General features: G+C 49.7%; 2 protein-coding genes across 3 annotated transcripts in view; one reads left to right on the top strand and one right to left on the bottom strand.

The window, feature by feature from the left end:
• LOC120949024 (ATP synthase lipid-binding protein, mitochondrial) overlaps nt 1–18,096 on the top strand; it is a 60,518-nt gene that overhangs the window by 17,062 nt on the left and 25,360 nt on the right. The window lies entirely within an intron of this gene.
• LOC120953338 (uncharacterized) overlaps nt 1–18,096 on the bottom strand; it is a 32,769-nt gene that overhangs the window by 11,410 nt on the left and 3,263 nt on the right. The window contains exons 2-3 of one of the 2 annotated variants that reach the window (XM_040373174.2): nt 6,483–7,711; nt 52–266 (exon numbers count right to left, since the gene is read on the bottom strand). In XM_040373174.2, coding sequence (XP_040229108.2) covers nt 52–266; nt 6,483–6,540 — 273 coding nt within the window. In that variant the 5' untranslated portion in view covers nt 6,541–7,711. Of the gene's footprint in view, nt 1–51; nt 267–6,482; nt 7,731–18,096 lie in introns of both variants that reach the window. The other variant, XM_040373181.2, reaches the window with a different exon arrangement.

Raw genomic sequence — 18,096 nt, forward strand, 5'->3', positions numbered from 1 at the left:
AACTCCTGCAGAGGTCAGCAAGTGATGAACACTTTGCTCACCGGTACTTACATTTACGCTGATGCCCGCCTTCGGGAAGATCTTGATCGACGGGATCTCTTTGGAGGTGTAGCGAAAAAACTCGTGCTTGCCCTTGTACCACTTGACCGAGTAGAGCTCGTCGTCCGGCAGGTCGCACTCGCAGATGAGCGTGGCGCTCGTGCCGACCAGCACCGCCACCGGCACCTGTATGTGGACACTCTCCAGCCCGAGCACGCTGTGGGACACTGAAATGAGAAGGGGAGGGGGTAGAAGGAAAACAAAAAAATGTGACATCAGTATCTAGGGTAGTCGTTCTTTCTCTCTCTCTCTCTCTATCTGTATAGTTCGGTCGCTGTGTAGCATTGGCGAGCGATACTCGTCCGAACCAGCAGCTCGATTACGATTTAACTGGGTTTTGTGCGAGCTTAAACAAGGACTTTATTTGATTAGCATAAACAATGGTGCGCCCAAAAGCCCCACCCACGCTGCCGCCCACCCTGGGAGCGCTGGGAGCGTCGGAATCGGACAGCAGCATCACCGACATCCAGTGGGGATAGGGACCGTACACACTCACACCCACAACCGAACCGATATTTGATCTCTGCTCTGCGTTCTTCGGCTGCAAATCCTTTCCATCCCCTCCCCACTGCCACAACCACTACAGACGGGGCCAGATCTTCATTGTTAAATATTAACCAATGCCAACACAACACCGGTGGGCTTAGTGCAAAAGGGGCTCCAGACAAATTTACCACCCGGCAGGAGCGTACCAGCCGGGCAGGCTAAAAACCACTTCTGATAATCTAATTCTCCTCTCACACCCACACACAATGACACACACACACACAGCCACCCGGGGCCCCTGGACCGCATCAGCACAAACAGCTTCCATCCAGAAATGGCACCGCTGGTAGGCAAAGGCAGAGACCATTTTTAATCAATAACGAAACAGCAACCGTACGTTATCGCCTATGAGTTGCAATTTTCTGCCATTTCGCTCTCTCTTTTGCTCTCTATCTCTCTCTCTCTCTGTCTCCCTCACTCGGTCGGTCGTTCTAGCACTGCTAACCGGCGTTTTTCCGATGCGAACTATGTTTGGATCGCTCGCCGCAAGCAAACCTCGTGCGTGCCACAGTGCCGCTGCCTCCAAAAACACGCTCCTGCGCGTGCAAACTTTATTAATGTTTTCATCTATAGTTTGAGCCATTGTTTGAGCTGCTTGCTTGACAGTTTTTTTTCTTTGGTTCACCAGTTTGAGTGGTGCTGTGGAGCTCGCTTATTGAATACATTAAAACTTGTGCTGTGGCGTTCTGGCCCCTTCCAGCAGTGTGCGCCGGTGCCAGATAGCAAAATTAATGTCTATTATCCGTAAGCTTTGCGGCAAGTCCCCGCCAACTTAACCAATCCACACGAATACGACAGACACATTGGCAAACGAAAGCGAAAGCAAAACAAAACTGTCGGTGTTTAGTGAGGGGTAAAGTTGGAACACATCCGGAGTGGACTCCGATCTGAATCCGAAAATTCTGCAACTGACACCGGCAGATAGGTCCACGCAGCATTATCCGGAGTCGTTTGATATCGTCCGGAAGCGTTCGAAGTCGTCCGGACTCTTTGTCATTCGGAGTCTTTCGGAGACATCTAGAGCCATCCGGAGTTGTTCGGAGTCGGAGTTGTCCAGAGTCGGAATCATCTGGAGGCGTCCGGAATCATCTGAAGTCATCCGACGTTGGAGACATTAGGAGTTGTTCAGAGTCGTCCAGAGTCATCCGGAGTCCTAATTCCTAATGACTAATTCCAGATGACTCCGAGCGACTCTGAACGACTGTGGATGACTTCGAATGACTCCGAACGACTCTGAACAATGCCGGTTGACTCCAACTTCCGATAACTCCAGATGATTCCGAACGACTCCAGATGACTCCGACTGAACAATAGAACAAACAATAGCCGGAGTCGGATCGCAGTCGTGGGTGCACTCCAAAAATCACACCGCTACCTATGTTTCAAGGCAACTGTCCAAATTATCATGAAAACCTACCAACGCCGTCCGTACGAATAGCAGTGCAGCTCAGGCATCTACCAGTCAGCGTCAGAGGCACACGCCGGGCAACACACCAACACTGGGAAGGTCCCCAAAATTCGCAAACCTAATCCAAAACCACTCCACCTCCACTCTGCGGGCACAGACATACCGGCAAGGCAGCTCTCCATTATGCCCCCGCGGGTTGTCTAGCAGTGGCAAGAGCCGGCTCCACAAAATGGGAAATAATCCAGGCAAAATCAATCATCATCCTACACGCCCCTACAGCTCTGTACAGGAGGCACCTGGTAAACCGGCCAGGTTTAGTTCATTAAAGAGCGAGGCAGTGGAACGAGGGCCAACGTGGCGTGGCAAAAATGTTACATCATCACGCGCCCGTTGATTGTTAATTACGTTACAATTAATTTTAATATAAGCTTACCCCGGCAAACCCCTGACAGGGTCTTGGGTGTTCCATCACAGCAGTTTCGTGCTTTCAGGCAACGGGAAAAAAGTGCGACCCAGAATCCAGAAGCGGGGCAGCGGGTGCAGCGCTCACAGGGCGACCTAACAAGCCTCATTAGCGGTGCGAACCCTGTGCTGCGAAACGGTAAATCGAGTGCACTGGTTCAAGTGACTGGTGCGCTGTGGTAACCAGTGCCACTTCACGGGGACGCGACAGCCGCCCAGACGTGCTGCTGGGGATATGTTGGCATGATAGGAATCATTCCTTCCCTTTGAGGGGTTGTGGCTGAGTTGATGCCGGCGTGATCTTCTCGAGAGGCGGTCCTCTCGAGTGAAGATGCCGCATCGCGAAGACCTGCCGGCTGCAGCGAGTCGTTCCGTTGCATTGATGTGCACCAAACCCCGTTTCCAGGAATTCTAGCGGGTAAAGGGACCACAAATACACAAACCACGGTCCTTATCCCGACCGCAATGTACAATCTGGTGGCACAATCCGGTGGGGACCTAGCGGCACTAACGACGGCGATAGGGAGATGTAACGTCAACACCTCCGATGTGTGCTGATGCTAGATGTGGGCGTCATGGTATTTTTTTGTTGTGTATGTGCATATTTCCTCCCTCTTCCTTTCCCGGTAAGGTAAACCGGGCGACAGAGCTCGATGTCAATAGCCACAGCCAAATAATACTCTCAATGACAGCTTCTTGCCGGAAGCGTCCAGAGGCAGACACACACGGCTAACGAGCAAGTCAAAACGGGTTGAGCCCCACTGCCACGGATGTTGTCTTTATCGGCCGATGGAGCATGTGTGTGTGTGTGTGTGTGTGTGTGGGAAGCACCGAATGTTAATTTGGTATATTATTACAATATTGTTCTGTCTTGCGTGGCGTCCGGAACAGGCACGGTTCTTCATAGCGATTGGCATCGCCGCTTTTTGAGCAGGATTTCTGTTTTGTTTCAAATCCTACTCACTGTTGCCTCGACCCACACACACACACACACACACACACACACACACACACACACACACACACACACACACACACATACACACACACATATATATATACACCAACAGGGGAGGACGAGCATGGGCAAGAATGCAAACAAAACCGTGCGCACAGTTTCGGGGATCTCCGCCACACGCCACAAGCGTTACAGCGCACGGTACAAGCGTTACTCAGCAAGGGAACGTTTCTGCCTGCTCCGGACGCTGCCCTGTGTTTGGTAAGCAAATACGGTCGAAAACATTCTTACCCATCCAACCAACAACCTTTTGGGCAGGGACTGCTGGCGGGGCGGGGAGCAAACATACTCTCGCATCAGCAGCGACAGCAACAAAAACAATCGCATGAAGAACACACGTACTCTGCTGACTCTGGTACCTCGCAAACACGGATCTCCTCGCGAAAAAGCTAACACGCGAAGCGGAACAACTAGCTGCTAGTGGTGGCAGTCGGGTCGGGGCTCAGGCACCGAGAGTCAAACTTTTTTCCAGTGCACCACCAAAACCATAGCCCCACTCCCCCCCTCCTCTCGGTGAGCTATATTACTGTTGAAGCTTGGTACCGGGCGATGTTATTCAATTACAATCTAATTACTGTGTTTTCGGGTACTTTTTGCGGGGCTTGTTCTCCATTTCGCTTCGACCCGGTGGATCATCTGCGCCGTGGGGGGAAGGGGGGGGGGGGGGGGAAAGACCACGCGCGGAATGCGGGGAATGTACATTTATTACTTGTATGCTGGGAACTTAAAAGTTGGCATACATTGGCATGCTGCTCTGATGGATTTTAGAAGCTGACTCTGTAAATTTTACAGTCATCTTCATTGCTGAGGCTTCTATCGTACAAGTATTCTTACCAGCCCACGGGACCATATGCCTTAGTCGTCGTTCTGGGGCTAACAATTATTTCTCAGTGTCTTGACGAGCTGCATGGAGAAAAAATTGAAAAGATCCGAGCTCGAAAGCACATGCGCTTAACATCTTTATATAGGACTGCCGGTGATTTCCCCATTAGTTGCAGCATGCGACCTAAGGTTCTGAGCCGTTCCTTTAGTATGGTTAAACTTAGTACAGAGAGCCTTATACCAAGGATAGCTATATCTAGAACGTATGTCATGCTGTGAGATAAGTTGTGCCGCGGAACTCCTTCAAATAAATACTTCATATTAGCTGAAAGAAACCTACTTCAGCCGTTTTGATGGTCCCAACACAAGATTGGTATGTGGCTCGTCCAGCAAGTACATCCTAACGTCGTCTGGCAGTCTTCTCAATGTTTTCGTAGGCTTCACTAATATACAAGAGTCGCCGGCCTGGGACTTGGGTATCATCAAAATATGTAAGTAAGGATTAAACTTCTTCAAGATGTCTTCCATTGTTTCCCATACTATTGATGGTACATTCCGCTGGATATCAAGATGACATTTTCAATGTCTCACATACCTTCAGGGTTGTTCTTTGCTTCGCCAATCTATTATCGGAGCTCCTCAACCAGTAGTGCAATCTTTTGATAGGCTTACGCTGCAAGTAGGATGCTCTCATCGGTATCGTTTGACCAGATTGGAAGAAAGTATATTTGCTTGGCGCATATGTTGCCACTGTCAGTTTGTCTGACACCTTCCCCTGCATTTGGTAAACAGAACCCACTGCATACGTACAGGGTTTTCGAGGATTATATAGACATCTTCAGCGAGTTGTAGATTCGTTCGGGCATATAATAGACTCTTTCAGCGAGATATAGAATTGTTCGCAAGTAGGCGTTGACATGTTCGGTTATATTGTAGAGCTGTCACTTTCGTACCCCTTGGACTGCAGCTTGGATCATTCTCATCAAAAGGTAAACAAACGGTTTAATACCCTGTCGAAAACCCTGTATAATGGGAGAACCCACTTCATACAAATACGCAGAACAAAGGTGGCTAAATCATCAAAGTGATTGGTTGGTTGATTGGCTTGAAGTGATTTTATGTCTTTAAGACATCTTCATAGTATACCAAGATTTGAAATGCCTTCTACGAAGCTATTTTCCAACTCCCAGCCAGTTCATGCTGCTCAGAGTAGATTATCCTTGGCTAATTAATCTGATGTCTACTCTGTCCTCCGGTAGACTACAGTTTCATTTCAAAAAACGACGTCGTTGATAAAGTCAGAAAGTAGCAATGAATGTAGATTGGTACATCCAAACGATAACGTTCAAAACGCAATAGTACCGCTGCTACATTTAAATATAGTTTGCAAGCTACATGCTGTACCTAAACAAGCTCTAGCACTATTCCACCATCCAATTAAAAAGTTTACTACCAAAAATCAAAGTCTCACTAGCCATTATCCCTCCCCGTGCCCCATATCGTTCGTAGCCAACGCCCCGTGCCCCATATCGTATGGAACCAATTTGCTGCCAATGTGAAGCATGTTTAAAAACAAACCCCCACCCAAGCAGCCCGGGACAACCATAGACAACCGCACAACCAATAAAAACATAGGGCGTAATGCATAGCCATCTGGTTTCGGCTTGTTGTCGACCAAAACTATCGCCAAGAACGGGCATACTAACTTTGTCCTTCAGTGTTTTTCTCATCGAACACCTTGCAGCGCGAACCGTCCCGTGCGAAGAAAAAGTTACACGTTCGAGCTGTTTTACTGCGGAACTACAAATAATATAAAAAAAACTCTCCAACGAAATGAAGAATAAAAACAAACCATACTCGCCGCACAGATGTACTCGCCACTCGAGAAGTCAACTTGATCACTCGCTCGCTCGGTTCCGATCCATTTTGTGACCCCCGTGAAACCGATGCAGCCCCGGGTACAACAAAAAAACCAAGTCGCAAAACGATTGCAATGTGCCCAAAATGCTAGCATCCCCCCCTCCCCCTTTTTTTGCTAATTCCAACCCAGTCCGGCGCACGGGTGCCAAACCTTCGACCTGGCAAATCGAGTCTCCCGCATTCAGCCCGACGTGTTTGTTCACCTACCTTGCATTGCCAGCAGCTGTATAAGGCAGAGGACGATTTTCAACCGAGCACATAACATTTTCACTGCCTGCTCACGTCGCACCGTGTAATGGGAATGCTTTCACACAACACTCGCACACACACACACACACACACAAACGAATTCTTCTTTTTTCGGTTACTGCCACTACTTTCGGCCGCCCGGTAAACCCTTCCCCTTTTCCTTCTTCGATTTCAATCACTTTGCTCGCTGTTCGGCACACGGCACACCGCTACACTACTAGCCCCCTACTACGTGCACTACCTTCGCACTACAGCAGCGCACTCAGTGCATGCTGTTCACCGTACCGGCAGGTTAGTTTGCTTCCCCGGCACTGGCACCGGCTCCGTGATCGACACTGGTATGGCCCGGACCGCCGCCACCCATCCCATCCCCACCGGAGAGAGAGAGAGAGACGGGGGAGGGGGGGAAAGCCCGTCAGCGGACCTCACTCATCCCAGGGTGACCGTACGTGTTGCGAGGGCTGGCAGTGTCGGGGGTCGCGGTCGTGCCAACGCTGCTTCCGCCGGTTTCGGTGCGAGATCCGGTGTGAACAGACGCCCGAATTGTACCCAAGCACACACACACACACACTGCTTCAAGGGGTAGAAAGGGCGAATTCGGGGGTAAATATTTATTCTCGTGTGTCCTCCCGGTTGATAGAAACACTTTCGCCCGGGCCTGCCCGCACGGCGTGCCCCTTTAATTGGAACGCGTCGAGAGGGGATGGCCTACAGATACGTTCCGTTGCCGTTCAAGGCCTTATCCAGGGCGGGGGGGGGGGGGCGGAAGGGGCACAACCTACATCGCGCTGCAGCACACACACACACGCTCACACATAAACACAGCCAAGTGGCTAGCAACCCGAAAAGGCTGCCAAAGCACTCGAACGACTCAACAGTTTTGCTTGCGATTTTCACACAAAACTTCACATAACCCCTCACGCACACACACACACACACAGGACACGATGTTAGAGGTGAGTGTTTATATGTGTCACTATTTCTCTCTCTCTCTCTCTCTCTCTCTCCCTCTCTGTGTGTTTTGATTTGCTTTTTTTTGTTTCTTCTGTTTGATACACTTCAGTTTGTCGTCCAATTTTCGTGCGCCGTCCAACAGAACGGCACGAAATGGTGTCCAGCTGTTCCCCGGCTCTGTCTCCGTTTCCGTCCTGCCTGAGACTGGCCCGTGAGCTTCAGCAGCTTTGATCCTGCAAAGTAAAACACAGACTGTGTATGTGTGTGTGTGAGAGAGTTTAAGTAACGTGTCCGACAGGTTTGCCCCTGCGGGCAGCAGCAATGTCGGAGGCACTCATCATGCACCGACACCTTCTATCGTTTGGTTTATGAATAAAATCAAAGGACGCTTTATAAATAATGAATCCCATGAATCACTCCCGGGCACAGATTGCATCCCCCTCACTCACATTCACTCTTACACGTTTTCCTCTTCCTCTCTTCTCAGCAAACGTTCACACATTCACACTTGAAAATGTATAAACGAGCCCGGTTGTACGTTCGATGGTGATTGCTGCCCTTGATGCAACGCGAACATAACGAGGGGCAATCGTACGAGATCTGTTCCCTGCGTACGTAGGGATGGGTGAAGTAGGCAACGCTGCGAATACTGGTTCCGGACGATTCCGAGCATTTGCAAGAGCCAGCTTTTAGAACCGACCGGAAAGGCAGCAATCGATGGAATCGTTTGGGATCTCCAAAAATCAAGGGTTCTGTAGCAACTGTCAGAGCTGCCGGAATCATGTGTATTTGCGTCCGCCGTCGTTCACAAACATCCGGTATCATCAGAACTGTCGGAATATTGTGGAATTTGTCGGAATCGTTTTTGATCGTTTTGTCCTTGTACTAATGTTTCTGACCGATCCCAAACGATTCTTGATGATAGCCTGAATATTCCGACGACTCCGACAATTCCGACTGAATTAGTGCTCGGGCCCGGAGGACGGAGGAGGGGGGGGCGTATAATCCCTCCAAAGAACTCACTGTGAACTCACACTGTGGTAAAGGTAATCATTTCTGTCGGAACTGTAATAATCGTGTATAATTGCATCCGGAATCATTCAGAATCATATGGTATAATCAGAGCTGTCGGAATCATGTGGAGTTGTCGGAATCGTTTTTGATCGTTTTGTTAGTACTAATGTTTCTGACCGAATCCAGCCGATTCTTGATGATAGCCTAAAAATTCCGACAACTGCGACAATTCCGACAATATCTGTAATTACCACAACTCCGACAGTGCCAACAATTTTGAACAATTCCAGACTGTCCATAACGACTGCATATCTCTGAATTCGAACTCCCTCCAAAAAGCTCACTGTGAACTCAAACTGCGGTAAAGGTTATCATATCTGTCGGAACTATAAGAATCGTGTATAATTGCATACGGAATCGTTCAGAAGCATACGATATAATCAGAACTGTCGGAATCATGTGGAGTTGTCGGAATCGTCTTTGGTCGTGTTATTAGTACTCAAGTTTCTGGCCGGTTTTAGACGATTCTTGATGATAAATCGAAAATTCCGACAATTCCAAACGATTCTAGGTGATTCCAGACGGTCCGCGATGAATCGATTCCTCTACATCAAAACTCTGAACCGGATGGTAGGAGCCATATAATCGCTCCAGAGAACCCACTCTGAACTAGCGCTGTGTTGAAGATCATGAGAACTGGCGTATCTGTCGGAACTGTCAGAATCATTTGGAATTGCGTTCGGAATTGTTCAGAATCATCCGGTACCATCAGAACTGCCAGAATCGTTTTAGATCATTTTGCTAGTTCTTATGCTTCTGGCCGATTCCAGACGATTCTTGATGATAACTCGAAAATTCCAACAATTCCCACAACTCAGACAATCCCAAACGTTTCTAGGCAATTCCCGACGGACCGTGACGACTCCATTCCTCTGAAACCGAACTCAAGGCCGGAAGGGAAGGGCCGTGTAATTGCTCCAGAGAACCCACCACCACCATCCCTCTGTGTGATGTCTTTCTCTCGCCCTCGCTGGTGGTAGGTGCAAAAATTAAAAAGTTCGCTTCTAAAATTACTTATGCACCCACCCATCGCCCATCGTCCGTCAGGAGCCCGGTGAGACGGGAAATTAAACAGGTAACAGATAGGGCAGGGCAGCGGGCGGAGCACTGTGTGGAGCACTTAACTTGCCAAACCGCTGGGCAGAAAGGGCGGCCGAGGGAAAACGGCCGGTTGGGGGCATCACAACTGGACCGGCGTGTTTTGCCAGCACTGTGTTGGCATGAATAATGAATTGGACAAGAGTGACCAGTCGAACAAAAACGCATACCCACCCACACACACACACACACACATGGGTCCCGACCAACCCACCGACCTTACCATCCGTGGCCGACGAGAATCAAATGAAACTCTTGATAATTAATTTGATCTTAATTGAACTACGGGCTTGCCCCCGTGCCCGTTCCGAGCAGGGTTGTACGAGAGGGCGGGGAGGTATGGGGAAACGATTTCGATTGTGTTTTTATTGGATTGGAGCCAAATGTTTTTTTTTTTGTTTACCCGAGTCTGCTCCATCCAACCAGTTCCAGGGAACACGAAGGGCAGCCGGTACTATAAACACACATGCCAAATATTACAAGCACACACACACACACACACACGCGTAAACAGAACGATTAATTGGCTAGTTGTTGAATACAGTATGCAACACGGAGCAGCAAAAAAGGAGTCTCCTTTCCAATTTTATCATTTGAATTGCAGTGTGTTTGTAACATTCTCTCTCTCTCTCTCTCTCTCTCTCTCTCTCTCTCTCTCTCTCTCTCTCTCTCTCTCTCTCTCTCTCTCTCTCTCTCTCTCTCTCTTTCTCTCTCTCTCTCTCGGTCAGGTTTTCTTTAGCTCCTCCCCCCGCTAAAGTATTGTTTTGAAGTTTGATCTGGCCTACCAAATTGAAGCTGACGAGCCGTTAATTAGAGCCTTATTAAGCGCACTAACACGGCTCGCGCTAATTACATTGTACAGAGCGATAGGAGGTAGCTTGTCCGTTTTGTGGGTGTCTGCCGAGCCGGTCCGCTTCAAGTAACGCGGTAACGGGTAATAGTAATCAAAGCCCCGGTGGTATCAGTTGTCGATTTAATTTAGAGCAACTGCTCGAACCGTCACGCGGGATCAGTGGACGCAAGTACATTGCTGTAATTAAAATTCCTCTCCCATTACTGTCAGCTCTCGCTCAAGCGGCAGGCGTTCATGTTCGCCCTTCTAACCGTTCCGGCTCAATCTCTGATATCTTTTGACAGTAATGGGGCATTTGCAGGATGATTCCAGTGCCCACTGATGGCCGCTAAAACTTTAACACTAAACGCCAATCCGGGTTCGGGGTTTGAAGAACCGCCGTCCACTACAAATTACATTTTCGCAGCGCAGTAAGCTATCACGACCAATCACACTGGCTGCTGGAGCGGCTGGACAGATGATGGTGGTCGGAAAAAGGACTTTGCAGGGGGGGGAGAACACCAAAACTCAGGTGTGCGGTCCAGGTTTTGTATGACATTTTCATTTCGCAGAGAGTGTGCAACCAGGCTCGAGGCACGGAAAACGAAGGAAGAAAGCAAAGCGACGACCACACAACATACTGCGCCACAACACTGCAGGCGAACCTATGGCCGTCTCGGCATATAGCGTGTGCCATGTGTGGCACGTGGGGCGACCAGGGCAAAAGAGAAAAGTTTGCTCACAATCCCCATTAGTGGCCCATCCGTTAGTGGCAGCCACCACTCGGGCCAGTCACACACACACACTCACACACATACGCGCACGCAGAGCACTACTTTTTCGGAGAATTATTGCCGCCGGAGTTTCGTTGAGTTTTTTTTTTTTTTTTTTGGGGGGGGGGTAGCAACTTCGGCCTGGTGTCCGAAAAAGCGAGATAGATCCAATTAAGAAGCTGCCGAGCGACTTTGCCCTGGGGCCTTCCATTTAGCTCTAATTTAACAAATTGTGCAGTTTATGCGCTCGCTTAAGCGCAGGTTAAGTGATGGCCGGGAGTTCCGGTTCGTCGTCTACGGCGTGGCGTGCGGTCGCTCGAATTTTGGCTCGCCGCCGTTGCTGATGGCTCTATTTGCTGCCTGTTTGTGCTGTTTGGGCTGGGGTTTTTTTTTTGTTCTCTCTCCACCTCTCTCCCCTCCTCCGAAGTATATCTGGCGGGTGGGATTTAATTTATCAGCCACCCACCCACTAGGGGGAAGCGCGCAGAGTTATGGGACGCGGGCCCTTTGGTTTGCCCTTTGGTTTTTATATTCTAATGCCTTCCCGATTCCCACGCCAACAGTTCGCAACCGTGCGCTTCACTTGGGTCCGCCTTTCGGTGCCTGCATATCCAATGGGGCGGTCGTGAAAGAAAATGGTCGTTTGCGCTGGGTGGCGCAGATGACAGCAAAACCCCCCATTTTTCGTCTGGGAATCACGATTTCCGATAGCGGGCGATTTGCATTACAGCCCGCACCGTGCTGGCTGGCCGTGGCCGTACGGAAAAGCGAAGCAGGCGAGCGTGTGCACCATTCGGAGGGGGGGGGGATGAATTTCCATCGGAATGACCTCTCCCCATCGCACAGTGGGATGCATACATCAAGCGCGCAGCAGCAGCAGCAGCAGCGTCATGCACGGTACCATCCAGAGCGTCACCGAAGGCGTCCACGGGCTGTACTTTCCCTCCCCAATTTCCCAGCGCCATCCCCAGCCCGGCCGTTCGTCGCTTGCTGCCAGCGTCCATTGAAGCGGATGAATAAATAAAGCGCGCACACACACACACACACACACACACACACACACACACACAGTGAGACAAAACGGGCGACTGACAGGCAGCGTTTTGCCCCTTAAGTGAATTATTGATGTGCTCCCCCGTCCCCGAAAGTCGTTTGGTAAACATGTCGGAGGGTTTTTTTGTTTTGTTGTTGTTGTCGGAGTCTTTCTTTGTTGTTGTTGTTGTTGTTGTGCGGTAGCATCCTAGCTTCTTGCACTTTGCACATCGATCCGGCAAACCCCGGGAGCCGGCACTTTGCATACGCGCTGACAGGGGCGCTCGGGTACGTCACACATCACGGCCCAGGGAGGCAAGCAGGCAAAAACCCTCCCCCGACCATCCATCACATGGAGTCGGTTGACAGTTATTGAAATCATTTTGCACAAATCAACATCCGAGGAGGCTGTTGGCTTCGAGGAAAACCACCCTCCCAGCCCACTGTCATAGAATGGCAATCGATCGTATCGTACGTACGGGAGGGTTTACCTTTTTCTGGGCCTCCCTCCTCTACCGGGGGCTCTCGTACGCTTCATTTGACAAATATATCTACATTCGTGTGGCTGTGCGGCCAATACGAGCGGGCGACCCTTTTGTCTCGCACGCCACTCTTAACCCCTCCCCGGCAGGCGACGTTCGGGGCCGACGTCGGCAGGAAACGTTTGCCCCAGTGCCTACACACAAATCAATCATCGGCAGGCACCGGGCTTCGATGCTGTGCAAGGGAGGCTGTCCGAGCTGCGACTTGTTGTTGTGTGTGTGTGTGCGTAAGGTAGAGTGTGGGCGAAAATGGAGCATAGAATTTGTCCCTTTCCCCTACCGAAAGCTTAATAGTCAAATCAATCAATGCTACATTACAAAAGCCATTTCCCGGCGAAGTGGATAAGAGGCTCGAGCTGTGGATTCGCGATAACTAGCTTCCCTTATTCCTTTCATTACCCCCCCCCCCCTCCCCCCTTTCTCTTTCTCTCTCTCTCTCTCTCTTTTCTCGCTTTCTCTCACTCTCTCCCTCTCTCTCTCTATCTTCCTAACACGTTGGGATATATTTATTATCTGTTGCATTGTATCCAACAGCCTTAAAGTATGCAATCGGCACTACAGCACTATCTTAACAGTAGTTTAAGTAAGTCTATTTGTCTATTTCCCCCCCCCCCCCCCCCCTCCGGTACTCCCCTCAAGCATCGAGCTGATAATATTAAAACCCAAAAGCCGGAAAATTCCTGCCTAACAAGCTTGCAAGCATTAACTATTTTTGGTCCTTCGAACCGGATCTTCGTCAAGCGCATCAAACAGAAGCCCCGAGACGGTGCGAGCCACCGGCACGTGTGCCAAAGGTTCGCTGGCCGGGCGAAGGTATTTTTCCCACCCGATCGCCCTGCCCCTCCTCTCCCCCCAACCGTCTCCCACACCCCCCCCCCCCCCACTCATCCCTCTTTCGTACTTGTTTTCTCGTCTTTCACCGTAAACCACAGCCAACCAATCTCCAGGGACGATAGCCGTAGCACTACCCCTTCCCTCCCCCCTCCCACCTCGTTTGACGCTGTTTTCCGGCACCCGGTTGCCGCTCGGAGCAGGACGTTTTTCCCAATAATTGGTGACGGGCAGGTCCTTTCGTCCCCCACGACTCGACCACCTTCCCACTCTTCCCCCCCCCCACCCTCTCCCATCGTTTCGTTGCACAGTTGGTGCTTTTACGACCATGCTGCGCTGTAATCGATAAATCGATCCGCTGAGTAGCTTTAGTAACATCTCCGAGATTGTCAGCCGGTGGCCGGGCAAGCTGAAACCGGCCAGCCTTTTTTTTTTTGGTTGGGAGGGAACCACACGGCACTTCTCCTTCGACCACTTGTTTGCCATTATCACCGCTTCGCAACCAGCAACACGCGGGCACAACAACACAAAAAAGCATCGATGCTCCGAACACACACACACATACACACACACACACAAAATCGGGTCGTCCCAATAAAGCACATCCGGGGCAATTAGGGACGATCCTTCTCCCCCCCCCCCTCCCCCACACCCCCAATACCTCGGCTGGATCGAATATCCGGAGTCGGTTTACCTTTTCGCCAGTGTTTTCGCCGTGTGCCTTTCTCTGGGTGCCTTTTTTCTTTATATTTTTTTCCTCTTCTCCTTTTCGTACACCAAGGCGAGTGCAGCGAGGACGAGCGATTAGATCATGGACTTGGCTTGGGCAAGATTTTATCGCTCCACTTCTAGGTCTGTTCCCGGCCTGTTGTGACACCATGTCCAACCACACCTTTGCCCATGGCCCTGCGTCGGATTTCTGTGTGCTTCTCAAATTCCATCTGTACGATTTTCCCCAAATTGCCATTGCCACCGCTCGTGCCGCTCGCTACATACGTCGCTTTTGGGTCCCGCAAGTGCCACACTACCGGACAGGGGCGAGCAACACAGCAGCACGAGTTGGGGAAGCAGCACGACCCCATCTCGATGCAATAAAGCAGCTCAGCCGAGGCTTACGAGCGGTTGGAGCGGCTTTCGCTAAGCCGTAGCCGCCGGGAGGACAAACCAGGTAAGCATTTAAAAGCCACCGCGACCGCACCACCGCCGTTGTAGAGGAAGAAGCATAAAGCAAAAAAAACAGTCGCGTCAGGATTCCGCTCACGCTTCGGTGCGGCCTCTTCCGCGTCACACGCAATGCACTGCGAAGCGGACGGCAGACTGCTGCAAACGTTACAACGGCGTGGAAAGCGCCGAAATGCTGCTAATGGTGGCATTATTAATCCCATTTCTTTTCTGCCGACATTCATCATTATCAATTCCGATTGGCTCCGGGCCGAGCGGGAACGTCTAATGGTTGCTTTTTTTTTACTGCTGCTTCCGTTTTCGTTTACCTTTAGGTGGGAGGAGCGATTTCTTGTTTAAAATTCGGGCGGCAAAGTGCACTCGCATTTCAACGCAACCGATGTTTGACCGGCAAGTGTGTTCCTTTTTCGATTTTGACTCGTACTTTGCATACTTGTGGGCGCTTTACTTTCGCGTGTTTGATACTTGTTTAAGACGAGGCCTCGGAATTAAAGTATAGAGCTGTTGAGGCAAACGAAGGAACTGTATTTCGCGTTGGCCAAAAACGCCTAAAGATATGCAACATTATGTATAATAAAAATTATTTCAACTTTAAAACAAACTAAATAATTGATGATGAAGTTGTCCAACGATCTGTATGCATTGCATACCTTCAGGTGCTACGCTTTCGAGTCTTTGATTCGTGTCTAAATACAGGCGTGTCTCTATGCCATTGCACAGTGGATTGATACAGAAAGTTGGCTCACAGTTCACCGCCCAAAGGTATGTAAAGGTATCTATTCAACAACACATCTTCCTACGTTTTAGCAACAAAACAGTCAGCATGTCTAAATGTGCGCCTTGCTGATTCCAGATTCCATACCATTGCAGAATGAAGAGCGCCTAAAGCTATACAATATGTTTTGCTTAGCCTTCTTGCAGTGTCTTTGTGTAGCAAACACAACAAAAAAAAACCCCCTGTTCGATCACAACTGTTTCAAAACAGCACCGAAGCGCTCGAACACATTCGCAACGGAAAGATATGAGCCAAACATTTTGCATAATTTCAGACGTTCCGAAGCGTATGACCAAAATTCCGCCCTAAAGCATTCCGATGGGAGCTACAACACGCTGCCAAAAATAATACACTGCTCGTCGGCAAAAAGTACCACCTTCCACCCCTTTCCCTCCCGCTTTGCAAGGAACCTTCCCCAAACAACCTTCAACGGTCCCGACCCACAGCAGTGGGCAAACAAGCAAAATCGAGCATCGATCGAGCCAATCGTAATCGTACATTTGCCGAAGCGCACGGGTCGTAACAAGCGGTGGCCCACAAGCTGGGCCAGCATCACAACCACGACTTGCTCGCTTCCGTCCCACAACCACACCGAAACCCCTTCGCCCCGCTTGTGGCCGTGTGCAGCGTGTGGCTCCAATTTTGTACCTCGTAAAAGCAAAACCTCCGTTGATGATGATTAGTTTCCATTTGAATAAAAATTTAGGAGACTATAAAAGCATCAAAACGGAAGATTGATGACTTCTCTCCGGGGGCCTGGAGGGAGAGAGCGAAGGGTCGGCAGTTTTTGTTCTTCCCAAGCCGTATGATGCCATCCCCCCGGTCTGCTCCGACTGTAGCTTGGACTCCCGAGCTGCTCGAACCGAATCGAACATTTATGACGCCTAGCCCAGCCCTTTCCGTTGCCAGCTGCGAATCGGTACCGCTTTCGGACAAATCAAATCGCACCCAAAATGCCAGCGGAAGCTTTCACCGCCACCACCTCCGTTTTTGGGGGGGGGGGGGGGGGGGTTCTCTGCTCCCTTTTCGTTCGACTTTTCTCGCAGTATAATCTAACGGCTCGGTGTAAAATATGCTCGCCCAGCCCGATGCGCCTTGTGCCCCGCAAGTAATCCATCAAACCGACCATTTGCGCCTGTTAACATGGTTGATTTGTTCGGGATAGGGGGGGGGGGGGGGGGGGGGGGGTTCGCCAGCACAAGGGGTGATGATGTTTTATTTTATGGAAATCATGCACCCTGCCGTGATGCAAGAGAGGAGGGGGAATTTCCCTTGCCACCAATTTGTGGAAAAACAAGGGTCCGTACACAGGTTGGACAGTAAACTAACGGGCCAGCGAGGGATTGTCAGCGTTGCTGTTTGAAAACAATTATCACCCTTACCCATCGGCCACGGGCCAGCCAGCGGCCAGCACTAATAAAGCGCTGTTTTTATAGCTCAATTCCGATGATTGAACATTCAAATGCACCTGTTTACACACACACACACAGCACACCACACGGTCATAAATAGACAGTTATTTTATGCATTAAAAACCGTGCTCCAGTTTGCATTTTTATCTAGTTCGCTGGCTCGTTACACGGGTCCCGCTTTACCGTGCTATTGCGTGGGGGTGGGGGTTATTGTGGGGTGGCCGAGTGGCAAAGATAAACCGGCGAATAGATCGACCATGCAAACCCTTGCGCAATCCAATTGCACAGCATTGCATATTAATATAATCCGCCTAATAGTATGCAATTTGCGCGTCATCATTATTTACCCGCCGCCCGTAGACCGTCCGCGTGACAGTTTTATCGGCTAGTGTCCCCGTTTTTTTTATGTTCGGGAATTAAAATGATTGATGAAAGTGTGTTGCATGACGAGCGGCGCAGCTCCGCTCTTTTCAGCTGTTGCACCGCTCTGGCGTAGCATGGGAAGTGGTTTTTATTTTATTACTGATAAGTTTTTTACTGTCAGCCTGTAAGGCATTCTTTAATGCGCTTTGCTATAACTGGACAGCCATGAGACGCTTCCATGCACAGTCTGTTTTGCGTACAACGCCTGAAAGTATGCTACGTATGCTTATTAACATGTATACAGTGCTCTGTAAAGCTCCAAAACTATAAACGTTCTTTTTAACGTATTTTGTGATGTAAACTTTTACCCTGAAACTTTAATAGTATTATTTTGCGAAACACTCTGCATACTGTAAGGCGCTTTTGTTTAGCTAAAAAAAATACATTTATCAAGAGGATTAAATCCATCAAAATAGTGAAACAAATCGCACAACAATAGGCAGATGCTGAGCCTGTAATTAGGTGCCCAGCACTGTAAAATGCCAACAATGAGGTGCTTGTGTTTACCCTTTCTATACCCTGCACTACTGTTGTGGCTCAACGCCTACAAGTATGCACCAAGTACACCAAAAACGTATCTTAATGAGAGGTTATTTGGTTTTTAGACGGAAAGACGGATGCCAATATTCAGTGCCAGAAGCATT

The sequence above is a fragment of the Anopheles coluzzii genome, chromosome X (assembly GCF_943734685.1).
Source record: "Anopheles coluzzii chromosome X, AcolN3, whole genome shotgun sequence".
NCBI classification, from domain to species: domain Eukaryota; kingdom Metazoa; phylum Arthropoda; class Insecta; order Diptera; family Culicidae; genus Anopheles; species Anopheles coluzzii.